The sequence below is a fragment of the Enhydra lutris genome, unplaced genomic scaffold (genome assembly GCF_002288905.1).
Source record: "Enhydra lutris kenyoni isolate GAN:26980312 unplaced genomic scaffold, ASM228890v2 scaffoldscaffold13, whole genome shotgun sequence".
Classification (NCBI taxonomy): domain Eukaryota; kingdom Metazoa; phylum Chordata; class Mammalia; order Carnivora; family Mustelidae; genus Enhydra; species Enhydra lutris.
Window position 1 is genome coordinate 52,574,675 of NW_019154097.1, and position 18,392 is coordinate 52,593,066.

Sequence of the window (18,392 nt, forward strand, 5' to 3'; positions counted from 1 at the left end):
GAGTACATTAGCCCGCGTGGGGAGGGGGGTGCACACACTCACACACGCACACACACACACACACACACACACAAACGCCCAAAACAAAAACACAAATCCAACCGCAGGCACGCCACACCCCCTGGCCTGCCAGGGAAGCAGGAAAAGGCCAAACTGAAAGGAAGGCGGGTGGGGCCACAGCATGGGGCGGGGCTGTTTGTTCTCCAGAAAGTTCCTCCCGGGAATGTTCCTCCCGGGACAGCCACTCAGAAAACCCTGGAGGGGACGGGGGCTCAGGCCAGGGTGCTGGAGAAACCGGGTTCCGGCAGGAAAGCGACCCAGACCGAGGCCCCTAGGCGGCGCGGGTGAGCTGACCAATGGCGAGAGCAGGACGCAGGCGCACCAAACTAGGAAAAGGGGCTCCCTCCCCTCCTGCCGCTGTCTAGTCAGAAGGGACAGGAAGGTGGGGGACAGCTGCAGGGGGCCAGCCCCACCCCCTCTGCCCTGGGCCCCTCCTCCAGCGCTGTGGGGTGGGGAGGTGGGGGGGGGGGCGTCCCAGGGTGGAGGAGGGGACGGGTGTTTGTAAACACACGGCCCCACCCCTGCAACCGCCCAGAAGATGATCAGATCTTGGCAAGTGAAACCACAAGGGCCCCTGAGGTTTCTAAACACTCAAGTGGATTCCACAGCGCTAAGATAAACGGATGTAAACAGAGGTCCTTTCTCTGATATTTAAAGACCAGAAAGGGAGAGAGAGCCAGTCCCACAGTGGCTTTCTCCCCAAATCTTCTGCCAAATGGAAAGGAGAGGGGGGTGGGGAGGACACAGCGCCCCCGCAAATCAGGCTGGGGCCTGGCCCCTCGCTTCCCCGAAGGCTCAGCACAGCTCCAGCCACACAGGCTCAACCCCTAACAGCAGCGTCCACACTTCCCTCGACTACCGCCAGCTCGCGCCTCCTTCTGACACAAAAGTGACGTCCGGACCACAAAGCCTGGCTTGAATATGGTAACCGGGTGGCCACCGTTTGGACTTGGATTATTCCTGGGAGACAGATTTACTTTCTGAAGCCCTCCAGGTAAAAAAACCAACACATTTTTCTTTCTTAGAAAGCGTCTATTGGGCTGGATCATAAGCCGATGGCCTGGGCCCTCCAGGAGCCCCCAGCCGCCCAGGACCAGCCACGAGTGGCCAGCAGCACGGGCATGGCACGCCGCTGGTCACTGTGCCCGCCACGGCTTTAGGCCGCTCCTGGACGAAGGTGTCAGGGCAGGCCTGGTTTTGTGTCAGCTTCGCTGGGAGGTCAGTCCCGCATTAGAGCACAGCCCCGCATTTCTGGGGTACTCATGGAGTCAGTAGCCATCCCCACTGCCTGAGTCCACGGCGTATCCATCATTGCCCCGGGAACAAACGCCGCAGCAGCTGGCGAGCCCACCCTCCGACCCCCAGCCCCACAGCTGCCCGCCTGTTCCAGGCGTTTCCTATCAACGGTGTCCTAACGGTGGCAGCTGTCTGCCCTGGCCGCCCTCACTCCGCATCGTGTTCCCATGGGGCAGCCCCATTCTGCCACGTGTCAGCACTTCATCCCTTTTAATGGCCAAATAACGTTCCACCGTGACTGCACATGTCTGACCCCGAGGGGCTCCCGCCTCGCGGCTGTTAGGGACACCGATGCCCTGAGCGCTTGTGCACGAGTTCCGGCCAGGACCTCCCGCTCCGGTGAGCTGCGGGTCCGGAGCGGCCCGTCAGCTGTGTGAGGAAGAGCCAGAGCCTCGTCCGCTGGGGCCACCTCATCTCCCCGCATGTCATTTCCTAGCCGTGGATACATCACAGACATGAAAGTGCAGGGGTATTTCACGTGAGCATGAAACTCCTGCTCTACACTAAGTTCCAGCTCGCCGTCTGGAACAACGAGATCACACGTTCCACGCGGGGCTTTAGAGCAGAGTCATTCTAGGAACCTGAAGTGAGCAATGCTGCCAGCATCATGCAGAGCACAGGACCTCATGCGCACGTGGCTCGCAGGACGCTGCTGCTCGTCCCCATCTCCCAGAGCAAGGACATCTGCCTCTGGGCTCACGACAAGGAAAACAAGGCCCAAGGAAGCCCCTGGTTCTCCCGTAGATACATGGCCAGAACCAGAACCAGGGGCCCAGGCTTGAGTTCCAGGCCACACCATGATCAACACTGTCACTCCCTCCCTAAGAGGGAGACACACCTTGTCCCTGGCTCTTCAGAACCTGGACTCCAAGCCGGCTGAAGGCAAGCTGTTCCCAGTGTGTCAGCAACGCGTCCTAGCAGGAGAACAGGACGCGCGGTGAGGCACGACTGTTCCAGAAAGACCAAGGGACACATGGTTCTAGAACATGAGGGCCACCAGAGCGTCCCTTAGTGAGGGACGGCATGGCATCTGACCAGACGACTGTAGGGACAGCAGAGCTCTCACCCAAGCAGCAGCGGTTCTCTAGGCATGACTCGGAGACACCCCTGAGGACCGAGACCCCTGCAGGAGGTATGTGGGGGCAAAACCAGACTCAGCCATGACCTGCCTTTTCCAGGTCTGACATTCACACCAAGGATGCAGCAGCCAACGGGCAGGCTGCCGGTGCCGAGGCCAGGGCCGTGACACCAGCACCAGCACCACACGGAGAGTGGGTAGGACACGAAGTCGAGAGCCCAGCTAGCCCCTCTCTACGGGGATCTCCCCAAAACCCTCCCCCAAGGATCTCTGTACACCACACTGAGGACGAGAACGTCTGAGGACTTTCTCTCCTTCTGATTCTAGATCAAGTCCTAAAACTTTGTAAATGAAGTTTAGAAAAACAAAGTTCAAGTCCTGCCGTGCACAGATGAAAGAGCTGTCTGTGTCTTTAGAGCAACCACACCTGTGCTGCTTCTCGAGAAAGCTCCCGAGACCCAGAGCAATGGACTGAAGAAGTGATTTGTGCAGCAGGGACTCTCCAGTCCAGGAGAGAACTCTCCGGAGATTTAAGGCGTCAGGTCCCTTGATGCACTTAAAATAGTTTCAAAATCTCCAAGCCCTGCAGTTTTCCAGAGACCTACTGAGCGCTGTCCAAGACTTGGAATGCCTGTGTCCCCCTCCTGCTTCTCACACAGACGGCCAGAGCAGGGGGACCCCGGTGCTTGGCGGGGGGGTTGGGGGGCGCTTACCTGATGGTGCCGGTCGGGGACGGGACGGGGCTGACCAAGCTGCGGAGATCCGGCTCCGGAATGTGAATCTTCAGAGGGGAGATCTGCGGGTACAGGGGCCGGAGGGGAGATGCTGGGGCCTCCTCTGGACGGTACAGTGACGTGAACTGGATCTTTATGGCCGTGCTGGGGAATCGGAAAGTGCACCTGCAACGAGGAGAGCGCGTGTTAGTGCAGGGGAGACAGGGATGAGGCAGCTGCAGAACGTTTCTGGTTCACCTGATGGTGGGGTCGCCTGACGTCACAGAACCCCAGCGTCACTCTGGGTTCACAGAGTGAAGCCAAAATCCGATCTGGGACACTTACTGACACTGATACGGGTTTTCCTTTTCCTGCACACGTGAAGACAGAGGTAGGAACCCGGCGGGGCCCCAGCAGAGGCTCAGACATGCCGCCACCTCCCGCCTACTGGGGTGGGTGTAGGCATACCTTAGTGGGGCTCACTAGCTCACAGAGTACGCTCGTTGGGAAGCTAAACCACCATGGTCGCCGCTCAGCAGCGAGCGTAAAGACAGGCCGTGCCTTGAGAAGCTGTGGAGCGGGACCACGGGGGCGGAACCACCCTCGCCAGGCCGGCAGGCACCCGGCAGAGGAACAGCCCGTGACTCCCTGTGTGACCAGCTCTGGGCCTCTGCTGGCAGGCGGCTGCACACACCCAGCCACACCCTGCGTGTGCCACACCAAACCAAGGTTGCCTACCCTCCAAGAAACGTCTGCGTAAAATCTGGACATTATGTATCCAGCACACCTGACTTCCAGACGCACAAGTCATCAACAGGTTGCTAACTGCAACTTTAGTTACAAGCAGAAATGCAAACCCAAGTGAGAACAGAGAGGACAGCCCTGCCTGTAGCAACTGCTCAGAAAAGGCTCTTTAAAAGACAAGGGCGGTGTGGTTGGGGGACTGGAGGGGACGTGTATCCACTCCCACCTTCAGTGCGCTCCCGACCGTTCCCGAAAGGTGTTCGGAGCACGCCAGGTGTTCAAACAGGCTGCGTGCCTGTGTTAACTCAGCAGCACGATTTACATGGCAGGGACACCTTCAGACTCCCGGGGACACAGCATTCACCCTCTTCATTTGAATTCCCTTTTCCTCTTCATCAAAGTCATCAAAAACCTGACTTAAGAGCAGGTCAAAATAGGTTCTGGGCCCACGAGAGGCAGTGAACGTCTAGAGTGGGCACACGGGGTACTCGAGCTTTCCCCTTGGGAAGCCCCTGCTCTGGGAATGACTCAGCAGCACAGGCTGGCGTCTGCTCCAACAGCCAGGCCGCCTGCACCTCCCAGGGGAAGTCAGTAACTCAAACTGGCTCGACTGGCCAGTACTCATTCTTCCAGAGATGCCCGAACACGGGGACTGGCCATCTCCGCAAAGGCGGGGTACAAAGGACCAGGCCGCTGTCTGACCCATGGGCACCAGCTTTGTATTTCCAAACCCAGAACCACAACAAAGAGATTCTGACACTATTTCAGTTCTGGGAGATGCGGTCCAAACACCAGCATGTCAGGGCGGGGGTGGGGTGTCCGCCCTGTCATGTCCACATCACCCCCCGGCCCCCGTTCTGCGTAAGGCCACCTGTGGCCATCCAAACACATTCTGCAATTTTCCTCTTGTAAGCCGTGGTTAAAAGACGTTTGATGTTGCTTCCACTTTCCTTAGTTTTCCCACAACCCAACAGAAACCTCCTTCGTTAGTATTTTGGCTAGAAAGTTACATCACACACTTGCCTACGATGCTCTCTGAGGCCTCCGGGCTCTCCAGACCTGGAGGGCATGGAGCCAACATCTGTCCCAGCTCATGCCTGAGGACGGCTGCCGTCCCCGAACCAGAGGAGGAAGGAAAGAGTTTGCAGCGGGGAATCTGGCTGAGGGCTCCATGAACACGCATACCCATGCACACACACACGCGCACACGCTCACACACGAACACACACAAACACACGCATGCAGCCCTGTGCCACAGTGTCATACACAGAAGCAAGAACGACGAATATTTAAAGGCAGTGTTTCTGTCCTTAACCATTTGTCTCTTCCTTTGGCAGCTGCGAATGGACACAATAAACTCCACTCCACTACCTGCCAGAAGGGCCCGGCATTGTGCCGTCCGTGCTGTGAAAGCCCCCACACGAGGGTGCACTCACAGCACCCCTCTACCATCATGAGGACAACCAGAAAGAGGATGTGGCTTCTGGCCTATGACAGGTCACAAGGCAGAGTGGAACGTCAGAAAACAGGGCTGTGGGTGAAGACAAGAGTTGGCGCAGGATCCTAGGAATGGGTGTGGGGAAGCCAGGCTCCAGGCAGCCCTGCCGGCCCAGGGCTGCATCGCTCCCAGACCCCAGGGCAATTCTTGGGAAGTGAGCTACGTGCCCAGGGAGGGCTTCTGAGGCCCCTATGAAGGCGAGGTGTCAGGATGGGAACTGAGAATCAGGGACACAGCCTGTAGGAAGACGGGGGCTGAGAGCCGCTCCTGAGTTCAGTGCCCCAACCTCCGTAGTTCCGTTCTTAGCTAACAAAAGGGGAGGCTCTGAGCACACGAGATGACCTCCTAGGCACCTTCCAGTTTAAAAAAACAAAGATTCCAGATAATACATGCATACGTGTGGAGTTTTTAGTGAAACAAAACACATTTTGTAGGTCAGGGATTTGGGTTAGCAAATTAGTAGCGAAATCAAACACCGTCTATAACGGATTCAAACGCAATTTCCTACTGTAAGAGTCATCCCCAATTAAGGTTTAACAATAAACATTTTCTTATTATTTACTGCAACAGCTATTTCAAAAGCAGCTCCTGACCCACTCTTCCAGAAATTACCCCAAGGCAAACTGTTTCCTACCTGGGAGGAGAAACACCAGGAAGCTACTTAATTTTAAACAGACATCTCCCCAGGGTGCTCCCGGGTTCACCAATTACTTCTCTCCCTATAATATTTCCATTCCGGTTTCGGGCCCTGGTCAGTGTTTTAATGAGCATGTTTTGCAATTAAAGCTATTCTCTGGGAGGTGCTCCATGTTCGACCTGACCCCAAGCGCCGTCAGCACTGGGGATCGTGGCTACAGAGGAGCGTGTGTAGGCGTGTGTGCATATGTGTGTGTGCGTGCATGTGTGTGCATGTCCCACCCCAGCCTGCAGCACGTCCCCGACCGGCATGCACCCACCCTGGGAGGGATGGTTCTTCCAATCCCCCTGCAGCACGCTGGCCCTCACCTACAGCAGAGAGGAACTGGGTGCTGGTGCAGGGCTGGGGCAGGGGGAGCTGGCTTTCACGGGTGACAGAGAGACGTTCTAAAATCCACATTGGTGCGAGCTGCACAACTGCCAACAGAGAAAGAACCACTGAACTGGACAACTTAAGTGGGTTAGTTGTGAGCTCCATGAATTACACGTCCCTCAGGCTCCTGTGAAAAAATGTTCATGCCCCACAGCTCCCGCGCTCAGGGTCTGCCCCAGGCTCGCGCAGTTCCCGGGGCCACGTGGAGGCCAAAGGCTCCTAGAAATTGGGCCAAACCGCGGCAACCCTGCTGCCACGCAAAGCTGCCCTCTTCAGCAGAAGGTCAAAGATCATGGCCCAGAAGGCTGGTTCTGGTTCTGCTCAGCACGAAGGAGCCTAAGGTTTTCAGGGGTGACTGGGGTGGTCGCTTACTCTTGCTTCCACTTGGTCCTTAAAATGGAATCCCACCCCCGGCCCTACCAGCCAGGACATTGTCGGACACAAAAGGGCTCCTCTAATCCTTACCGATACAAATACAAGTACAGTGATTTTCATTCTAGACACAGGAAATAGGCAGAGAGAGAAAGAACTCCATGTGAAACTTTCCAGAAAAATTTTAAAAAATTAAGGCAACAGAGTGTTCCCCCTCCAAAGCTCTAATAGCCCCCTGGCCTGCCGCTCATCCCACCGCGTCCAGCAGAGCGGATGGGCCTGGGCCCGCACAATGAATGGGGACGACATCCTGCACTGACTACGGATGCCTGAAATTCTGCACGCCAGCCATGCCACCCCCAACCTTCCCAACACCCCCCAGCAGACGACAGCCCAGGACGAAGGCTGTAGACGGGCATTTGTGTCCTGCCCCCGGTGAAGCCCACAGGACAAGGAACCAGCCAGCAGACCACCCTGGCAGGTGCAGCAGCCGTCCGTGGGAGGGCCTAGCTCTTACGTGTGGACGGAAAGCCAGGAAAGAACAGATGCTTGGGGAGCATCTCTTACAGGAAGACAGGAACCAAGCAATTGGGGGGCGGTCTCAGAGAAACAGATGACCCGGAGCAGAAGAGAAGGCAGACCCCTTGTCTCCCAAGATAAAGGCCCCTGCTGCCTATGGAGTGAGGGCCCCAAAAGTCACTTCCAGGGAAAAACAAGAAACCTGGACAATGAGACGTACAAAGGAAAGAAAACTCGAGAAGGAAGGCTGGATGAGGCTGGAAAACGTCTCCTGAAAAGACACAAAAATTTTGGTGGCTCTGGCCAAGAGGTTCACATTGGAACAAGAGTTCTTCTACAGAGGAATCCTTCTCAGGAAGCTACAGCGAAGAAGGCACGGGATCCTAGGACCAGACCCGTGGCTTTTGTACCAACTTCCTGACCATCAGAGAACCCAGTGTTGCTACAAGCTGGCTGGCTAGGAGGTCCTCACCCCTGACGAGGGCGTCACGGGCCGCAATCTGTTCACCCTTCCGGGCAGCACGTGACAGCAGGCCTGGCGTGGACAGAGCCTGCCACCGGGATCAGATGTACGGGGACGCCGGTGTGGCTTGTAGTGACCCAACACCATGGGCTGCAGGAGGGGGTGCTGCGTCTTCCTCAAGCGGTTGCCATTTGGCTAGAGAACAGGAACCAGCCTGGCAAGCCTATGGCTTTGGGGAGCCTCAAGGAAGCCCCCACTCATGAGAGACCTGCAGAGAGGGCCCGCACCAGACAACGGTAAACAAAAGACCAGTTTTCAAGACCTGCCTCCAGAGGTCCCTGCCGTGGTTTCTGCACTAGGTGGGACGGGCTGCTAAGAAGCACATCATCTCCACGGCCCTCTTCTGATGAGGCCAGGGAGGCTGGTGGGCAGAGATCTTCCAGAATGCAGACCCAGCAACGGCCTTGCAGGGTCATGCTTTTGAGAATGTCTGTGACCAGTGAGGGTGGTTCCTGTTCTTCTCTTTTCCAGAGGGGAGTTGGGATTGCTTTCTCCTGACTTCTACTTGCCTCAGCATTCCACAGAGGGACCACCTGGAACGCCCTGATGAGGGACGCGCTCATCACCGCAGACCCTGCATTTTATGGGGTCCAGTCACTGAGTGGGACTTGGGCAGCTTCCTCTGATGACGGGGAGGAGTGTTTTTATTTTGGAAGAAGGGACACATATGTGTGTGGCCAAAAGGCGGACTATGGCAGAAACAGCTACGTCACTGGACACACATCCTCTTGCTCTGACAGTGAACAGCTACGCACGCAGCCGTCTGCCTAAACACAATGCTTCTCTGGCTCTCCTGCACCAAGAGACTGTGCTGGTCAATGAGATGCTAACAGTCATGCCCTCAGGAGGAAAAGAGCGTCTTCTTCACCTCTTCCCCTTCCCAATGGCCAAAGTGCGAGTGTGATGGCAGGAGCTGCAGCAGCTACCGTGGGGCATAAAATGGATACAGGGTAACACAATGATGTAACAGAAAAAAGCTGGGAACTGCTCTATCAGCTTACGTTAAGACTGTTACATCCAGAAAAAAAAGATCAACTTTGCCCTTGTTACTCTGACCTTGGTTACAAAAACCAAAACTATAACCTAACTGTAAGCAGCCAAAGAGCTCCCTACGGTGAGGAACTGCTGAACAGACTACGGTGTGTGGTTAGGGGCAAACATTCTTGGAAGGATACATCTCATCGCCGTGCATCAGCCTATTCTCCTCATCAAGAAGCACTGGGTAACTACAGAGCACAGCACACAGGGTTCTTAGGGACGTAAACGGGAACAGAAAGTGAAGTGACTAGAAGCACACACAGCTTCTGGGCACACCACACACTAACCACTGCCCCATGGACAAGTGTGATGGTGACAGATCAAATGCAGAGACCAGAGGGCCTAGAGTCATGGTGAATGGTGTGGGATCTGGAGCTGACCAGGCCCGGCTGGAGAACGGGCTGTGGGGACAGTGTGGGGGGACCTGGAAGTCTCCGAGCCCAGATGCAGCGAGGACACCAAGCACGAGGCCTGGCACACAGCAAGTGGCCAACAGCATGCCGGTGTTCTCATGAGCAGAGAGAGCGAGGAAGAAGGACGAAAGAGCCTTGGATTGGGGTGGCCTTCCAGGACCCCCTGTCTTCTATCCAAATATTCTTTTGACATTGTTACCGGGTCCTTTAAGTAATGAAACAGTCAAGAATTGGAGAGCAGGGGCGCCTGGGTGGCTCAGTGGATTGAGCTGCTGCCTTCGGCTCAGGTCATGGTCTTGGGGTCCTGGGATCGAGCCCCACATCTGCCTCAGCATCCCTGCTGAGCAGAGAGCCTGCTTCCCCCCCTCTCTCTGCCTGACTCTCTGCGTACTTGTGATCTCTCTCTCTCTGTCAAATAAATAAATAAAAAATCTTAAAAAGAAAAAAAAAAAGAATTGGAGAGCAAATACTTGATAATGAGTCCTTTGGATTTTCCAAGACATGACAGGTTTTCCAGAAACCTTGTGGAGAATTAATCCTGGCCCAGATCTGCCCTTGTGTCCAGATCTGGGGGGAGGAAGGTGGCAACATGGCCAGGCCACTAGGTCTGAAGGCAAGGCCGGGAGGCCCCCGGAACAGGACTCCACAGACCACCTGCCGGGCCCCTCTAGCCCGGGGGGGCTCTAGCCCTGTGTTCCAGGTGGAGGCCAGGAGGCAGCTGTCCTCTACGCAGCCCACAGCGGCTCCCACATACCTACATCTGCAATTAGAAAGCCAGAGGGGCTAGAAGCTCGGACTTCTGTAAGAACTTGGGAGGAAAATAAGACTGTCCAGGACAAGGTTTTGAAAAACTTACATATCCAATCCCCAAATCAAGGGATTCTGACAATCTTATTATTTTTTTTAGGCCTAAAAGATCGAATTTTACTAACAATTTAATACATTTTGCTGGAACAGCCAAAACTGCAGGAGGCAGGCTGCAGCCACGGGCGCTCGTCAGGCTGTGAGGACACCCTCACGGCGAAGCCAGGGGCCATCGGTGGAGGGCTGCACGACACAGGTAGACCAACAGGGCAGGAATCAAAATACAAGCTTGAACCAGGAAGAGCAAAGGGAAGCAGACTGTCGAGGTTTCGGAAGACGGGATGACCACTGTCCCTGACCAGGCTCCGGCTCTGTCCGGTCCCTGACACACCCACAGAAACTCAAAACCCAACCTTCTCTGCCTGCTCCTCGTCCCTCCTCCATGAACCGAGGCTGCGATCCTGACTGCTCGTCTGCTCACTCCACCTCTGAACTGACCCCTCAGGCTTGGGTAGGGGCCACTCACACAGCTGTGACCTTGGCCAGCCAGCAGATGGGGAGCAGGCGGTGACAGACGCGGTGCTGTCCACACGCTCAGCTCTGGCCGGTGCAGCAGCAACGTGGGCATGGGAATGAAATACGGCAACTTAAATAATTCTTGTTTAGAAGTTTACTTGGTTTTCTTCTTTGAAGATTTTTATTTAGTTATTTGAGAGAGAAAGAGAGAGAGAGAGAACGCGTGTGTACACACAAGGAGGAGGAGGGTTAGAGGGATGGGGGGAAGCAGGCCCCACGCTGAGCAGGGAGTCAGATGTGGGACTTGATCCCAGGACCCTGAGACCATGACCTGAGCCGAAAGCAGACGCTTCTCCGACTGAGCCACCCAGGTACCCCTGCTTTGTTCATTAGGTATTTTTCTATGATCTATTTAAAAAAAAAAATAAACAATATAGTTTTACAGTCAGGCCAAAACTACTTTTACAGAAAAAAAATAAAAGAAAAAAGACTGCAGAATACTCCGGCCCCTCTGGTAAACTCCAAAACCCAGTCAGAAATGCAGCCAAAGGCCTGGTCAAAGCCAGGGGTCCTTGGTAAAAATGGAGGTTTAGCCCCCAGCTGAGGAGCCCCGAGTAGAGACAGCGTGGGAGACCCCTGCCTGCAGGGAACAGCCGTGATGACGTGCCGTCATCTCCCAGAGCCTGCTAAGTGGGGTCCACTCATAGCAGTCCTGGGCACCCCCTGCGGGAGGCGGCCAAGGAGGCGCCCTGGGGTTCCTGGTCCCTCCAGAATCATTTCACCCCCTTTCTCGGAAGCAAGACTCTGACCAAATCCAGCCACAGGGGGTTCGGGGTCATTTCTGGGGTGTCCCTCCGAGGACTCCTGCTCGTGTCTGCAGTGTTACTGTGTCCTCTGCGGCGGGGAGAGCCCCAGCACCTGTGTTTTCAAGGGCCAGAGACTCTTCCCCCCAAGAAAGCCTCGTTCTCGGGCATGTTCAGGAAACTGCCGAATTCCCTGGAACGCACGGTGATGGGCCTGGCTCGGGGTTGCTCCACCCTGCCAGCCCCCAAGGGAGGTGTCACTGCTGGGGGTGCTCTGCTCTCCTGGCACGCGGCACACACGCGTGTAAGAGCCCACGACAAGGTCACCATAACCTATTTTTGGAACTTAAAGTCTATCAAGAGGTGAGGTCATGGGGCGCCTGGGTGGCTCAGTAGGTTAAACCTCTGCCTTTGGCTTGGGTCATGATCTTGGGGTCCTGGGATCGAGCCCCGCATTGGGCTCTCTGCTCAGTGGGGAGCCTGCTTCCCCCTCTCTCTGTGCCTGCCTCTCTGACCACTTGTGATCGCTCTGTCAAATAAATAAATAAAAATCTTAAAAAAAAAAAAGAGGCGAGGGCACGGAAACAGCTTACAGGTGGGAAGAGGTAAATTCTCGGGCGCCTGGGTGGCTCAGTGGGTTAAGCCACTGCCTTCGGCTCAGGTCATGATCTCAGGGTCCTGGGATCGAGTCCCACATCGGGCTCTCTGCTCAGCAAGAAGCCTGCTTCCTCCTCTCTCTCTCTCTCTGCCTGCCTCTCCGTCTACTTGTGATCTCTCTCTGTCAAATAAATAAATAAAATCTTTAAAAAAAAAAAAAAAAAAAGGAAGAGGTAAATTCTCACCGGAGCACCGCACAAGCCGCGGCACGAGGGAGGGGTACAGCTGACACCTGGCTGCCGCGGAATCGCCAGAGATGAAGGACGAGAGAGTCACCTCGTAAGGGTATAGACGGTACACCTTCACCGTGTTTAGCAGGGTCAACGGGCCAGAGTCAGAGAACGTTCAGTGCGCGAGAGGGGACCATCGCGCCATTGCTCTATCGCTCGTGGGGGGCCCGTGTGCCTCGGACTCAGCCGCTCCCATCCATGTCCATGCTTTCTAAAGACAGGCTCAGGCGGAGATGGCACTGTTGGCGGCAGCCCTGAGTGCCACCCAGCAGGCTGGAGATACTCTGCCCACAGAGCCCAGGGTCCTCGGGCCAGGTTGCCGGGGGGTGGGGGGGTGTCACTGTGTCACTGAAACGGGGGGGGGGGGGGTGTTCTGTGCAGTGATCTGTACCTACCTAACAGCCACCTGATCTGGAGACGGGAGCCCACACTGCCCCGTCTGTACATACCGCTTCCCCTGGAACACGGGGCACTCGGGCAGGAGAGCAAAGCCACTGGGAGCTCCAGGAAAGAGAAGTCACCACCCAGTAAGTAATGGTCCCATTTGCCCTTCAAAACTCCCTGCTCTTTCTCAGGTCACAGACCCACACCCTATGGGGGATGACATCCAGGTGACATGAGGAACTTTGGATGGGTCAGGGAGGGCTCTGACAGCCACCGGGACATGGCACACAAGGAGAGGCATTCCGTGCAAGGATAATTTGCAAAACTGCAATAAACTGCAAAATAATTAGCAAAAAATAATTTGCAAAATTTAGTCTTTTTCCTAAACCTTAACCCAAAATTCAATAATAACGCACTAACAGTTAAAAACTAGCATCTGCTGTTAGCGAGTGTGCCAGGGAACCATGCACCCAAGGCTCTAAACACAGGCACTAACCCGGACACCCCGTTTCTCCGGACACTGCTCTTATTTCCATACGTGTACTCGGAGGACAGCACAGAGAAGCTGCTGTGGTATTGTTGCCCTAGGAAACAGAGGGGCCGAAAGGAAAAACTTCAGACAAAGCAGCTGTTGAACTGCACAAGGGGCGGAGAAACAGAAAACAAAGCAGAAATCAGCTCTGCATGTTTATCTTCTGGATTCTGGAAACTTTTGTCAAAAAGGCCCAAGTTCAATTTTGTTCAACTTGGCAGAGAAAATGCTTTCAGAAGCTGAAGGCAGAGCCCGGGAGGGCCTGCCAGAAGGGCGTCCCCACCACAGCCGCCCAATGGAAGGTCTGTGGCAAGGCTGTCCTTCTACAGGGTTGCGCGAGCTTGCCATGAACAGGAATGTTCCGTGCAAACCACGAGGCAACCCCCCACACACCTCACACTGCACTCAAGACCTTCCCTTCTGATACACCCCAAGACAGTAGCAAAGTCCGAGAGAGAACCCTCAAACAGAAACCGCCAGTTCACCTCCACAAAGAATAAATGGTTCTTGCTGGCTTTTTTTTTCTTTTTTCTTTTTTTAAGGTTCCATTTGTCAAAACACAACAGGGACTGCGTTTGAATGCCCGACAAATCACATCCTTGCTTTATCAAGGCCGAGCTCAGCTTACTTTCCTAATTTGGAAAATGCGACAAGGCACAAAGCGAAACCTGCAGGGAGCCAGCTGGGCCAAGTTAGTGAGGGAGGGGCCGCCAGAGGGCTTGTGCAGCTCTGTCTCCCCTGTCCCCCGCAACATCTGCGAGCTGCATTGGCGTCCAGCCACTTCCCAAAGAACTGTAAGCCCGCCAGCGGGCCTGGGAAGCTGTCACAGTTGACAGAGATTGAGAACTGTGCACAATCCGTCCAGGCCCGTCCAGGCCTGGGCGGGCCTGCTCCTGGTGCACCACGCACCCCCACACCCTGAGCAGGCGTGCAGGGCCCCAGAGCAAAAGGGAAAGTGCTCTCCTGCCCTCAGTTCCACCCCGGCTGGGTTTCACTTCAGGCACAGACGTGGAAACGATCGGACGGGACACTGCGCTGAAACTGCTCAGAGCAGCATCCTCTCGCTGATCTATAGAGCTCCTGCTAGCCCTCTTCTGTCCTTGGAGGCAGCAAAAGGGAAACAGGGGTGGCGTCCACTGGGGGTTTGTGTGAGAGGAGAAGCTAAGGGCTGTTACTCTCAAGCGGCAGCCCCTACCTCCCAGCAGCCTTAAATGGCACGAGGCTGAGTCACAGAAGGAGCCCACACAGGCAAGGCCAGGGAAGGGCATTCCATGGGGGCTGCGAGGTGAAGGGGTGCGCTGGGTGGTGGGGTACAGAGACGGCGGCCCAGGCAAACTGGGCAAGGGGAGAAGGTGCGGCACACACCTGAACACACTTCCTTTATCCCTCCCCCTACTTTTTCCTCCGTGCCCATGTCCCAGCTAAAAGACTATTTTCCAGCTATCTCTGCGGCGGGAACTGACCAGTGAAAAGTGAGCAGAACCTCACGGGCAGGCCACGCAGAGAGTCCCCACAGAGGCGGAGGGACAGCTACCACATGAGCATTAACTGTCCATTAGTTCTTCCTCCATTTCTTGCCTAGGATGAAACTGTGATGGCCGGTGCATCAGCAGCCACCCTGGACAAGGAGATGACCTTGAATATAAAAGCCTCTTGCTAAGAATGGTGGGACAGAAAAACAGAAGCAGGCTTGATATTTGCTGAGCCAAGTCAGGCCTCAGCTGCAGTCTGTGACAGAGGCAGCAGAACTACACTGAACACACACACACACACATACACACACACACACACACGGCAAGGTGTAAGCAAGCCTCTTATCCTTTCCACATCTTGGATCAAAGAAAACTGCTTGGTTTTAGAAAGGAAAATAAGTCAGGGCTCCCTACTAAAGAAAAAATTGAATTACTGTCTGTACAGCAGCTCCCAGAAGGGCGGACTGAGTTTCCAAAACAGTCCAGTGCACAGCAGGGCACTGGGGAGTGGGCCTGGAGCCTGTCTGGCAATGCCGTTATCACTTTAATGCACACAAATTAAAGACCCAAAAGGCCAATGGCCCCAGAAAACCTAAGAAGCAGAAAATGCTGACTATATCGCTTCAGTTTCTTGATATTTAATGGTGATTATTTTGAGCAAAATGTGCCTGAAGAAGACAGGAGGAAGAAAACCCTTCCTGGCTCCTGGAAGAACTCCAGGACTGGCTCCAGGAAGAACAGGGCGGTCCTGCCACAGCACCAGGGAAGCACGTCGCAGGGAGCAGGGCACACGCACGCACGCCGGCCGGGGAGACCAGGCCAGCCAGCACCACGCGGCACAGGCTCCTTCTGCGTGTTCAGGAGGCCTCTCACCAGCGACATCACTCAAAGACGGTCCTTGAAAGAAGTTAGTTTAGCACATTCAAAACGAACAGAGCAAAGCAGCTCTGAGAAGACAAACGAAGCCCCTGTTTTTAGGCGATGCCAACCAACAGGCTCTCCGGCTACATTTCCTGCCCCTGCGACTCGGGGGAGCAGCACCGATGTCCTGTGGGAATGGGGTGCACTTCCGAGCACCAGATCGCAGACTCCCACAGTGTTAAGGCGGACCCAGTGTGCTCCTCACTTTGACAGACGAAGGATCTGGGCTTGGAGATAGCACATGTCAGTCGGGACCATGAGGCTGAACAAGCCTCTTGTTTGGAAGTCGGAGGGTGCCAACGCCTGCCACCTCTTCTGGGGCTTCTCCAGGGAGACTCTGTGCTTTTGCCCACATGCCTCCAATAGACAACTCTGCATACAAGGCTCCTGGGCACAACCCGACTTCCTGGGAGCTGGACCCAAACCCAAGGGAGAAAGGGAAGGGGCGGGGACACGGTAGAGGTTCGCAGTGGAGGCCACTCTTGCCCCCCACCCGGCTTCACTGCCGGCCCATTGTGTTTCCTCAACATTCCTGTAGGTGGCGTTTCTGAGAGAAAGTCCACTGAGAACCTCCCACAACACGCATGAGAGGGCACCACCGTGTAACAACTAAGCCCTAGGCCGTCTCTGCGGCAGCCCAGGACACCACGCCTGCCACGCCCAGATCACAGCAGCACCCCCACGCAGCCCGCACTGTCACCAACTGGGGCTCCAGACAGCCTCTGGCCAAGATGTCATGGGACACCTACCCACAGAACACGCCTTCAGGTAAGGAAATCCTGCCAACACACGTCAGAGCTAAAATGAGAATCCAGGCACCACCCGGGAGAGCTTCTATAACAGGAGCGTGTGGACGGTCACCGGAGCAGGGACACTCGGGAAGGCGGCAGGGAAGGGCACACACCCCCATTTCCTCCACTACTTGGTCAGGGCAGGACATGACCCCCACCTTGCCGCAGGCCCCCCTTCAGCAAGGTCCCCACGGATGGGGGGGACCTCCCCCAGGGCGCAGGGCAGCCACGTGTCCTGCGGGACAAGGGCTGCACTGAAATTCAAGTTCAATTCTAAAATGAAACAATATGGACGTCTCTTGTTTTCCCAGTTTCATTTGTTCCACAATCTTCCCGTTCTCCTTCACTGAAGATGGAGGGGATTACCCAAGTGACGCCTTCCACACAGCCCAAGATGAGCTACTGTCGCCGTGCCTCTTAAATGTGGTCACGTTTATTACCGGGAGTGGCAGTCACCAGTGAAAGTAAGAGGAAACACCAGTGTTTCCAGGTCTGAGGCAAACACACCACTCGAGGACGAAAGTCATCCCGTGACAGCTCATATGACAATTCTAAGTGGCAGTGAGCAAGTTCGCTTGCTTCAGGCTTAATTCAAGGAAGGTTTAAGTATTTCTGGGCTATTTTTCAGTTAAAAATTAAGATAGTATTAAGTTTCACCAAAACTCACACATGTGTCAGACGCCGAGCTGGAATTCATAGGCCGGGCCGGGGCCAAGAGCTCTCATCGCTGAACTCGGCTCCCCCCATGCCCGCCCCGTCCTGTCCTCTGCTCTCTGCATTACAGCGGGACGGTCTTCGTGACGCCTCACATCGAATGAGGTCCTTCCTCGAACTACCCACAGCTCTCAGAAGAAAATGCGAACTTCGAGCCCCATGGGGCGCCCCCGATGTCCCTTCCTCTGGAGGCTGCCCTGCTGGGAAGCCTTGCATCCACCCCTGCCCTGACATGGGTCCACGGCATGGTGGCCACACTCGGCGAGGACCCCTCTGTCCCAGCGCACAGCAGCCCCACACCTGCCCTGATGCACTCCGTTCCTGCCCTCACAGCACACGCTGCGCTCTGGGATCACAGGGGCGGGTGCCCAGGGTGCAGGGGCAGGCCCTTCCTGCTCACGGCGGTGTTCCCAGGCCTGGCACACAGGAGAGGCCCAGCAATGCTCGCTGAAATGGGACAGAAGGAAACTGCTTCTGAGCTGTCAGCCCAGGATTCTCATGGCTGGAGGGCTGGAATGATTCTCACTCTCAAAGCTGAAAATTCTTCTCAGAGACTGCTGTCAGCTCATGGTCAGCAGTCAGGCCATTTTCTAGAATACCGCCTGCCTATTCTTGACAACAGGCTTGGTTGTCACAGGGAACGCCACCTTCTCACCGAGGCCACAGGGGAGGTGGGGAGTCACGTTGCCACCACAGGCCACAAGGCCACAGGGGCCAGCTGGGGAATTCGGGGCTGGGGGTGGGGGTTTCCATGCATTGCGAGTGCAGCACACGCCACAAGGCCCCACAAAGCCCAGGACCGCACGTGAGGCTGAGCTGATTCGTGATAACCCGCAGCTAGATCTGGGCAGAGGTGCACTCCATGGCATGATGACCAGAGCCTGGAGGCTCGCGGCAGAGAATGAATTACCTGGAAGGCTCCAGCAGCGACAATGAGAACGAGCCCACCTACGAATAAACGAGCCACAGAGGTACACCAAGAAGGAACACTGTAAAACTCTACTAAAGGACAAGGAGACCCACCTGAACGTGAAGATGTGCTAACAGTTTGCCAGAGTCTACCCGGCATCTGTCGGATTCTAAGGAGGCATCTGCCATCGGGGAGAAAGGACACTGAGCCAGGTGACCGAGATGACACTGCTTTGCACACAGACAGCGGGGCTGGAGACACACAGGCCTTGTGCTGCTGAGGTCTGAGAGGCAGCCACAGACCCACAGTGGAGAAAAGCCCCTGCAAAACATGCC

The 18,392-nt window shown here is 55.5% G+C and overlaps 1 protein-coding gene across 1 annotated transcript in view; it reads right to left on the reverse strand.

The window, feature by feature from the left end:
* LOC111145719 (forkhead box K1) overlaps positions 1 to 18,392 on the reverse strand; it is a 57,833-nt gene that overhangs the window by 11,511 nt on the left and 27,930 nt on the right. The window contains 1 exon segment of the mRNA XM_022500870.1: positions 3,148 to 3,333. Coding sequence (XP_022356578.1) covers positions 3,148 to 3,333 — 186 coding nt within the window.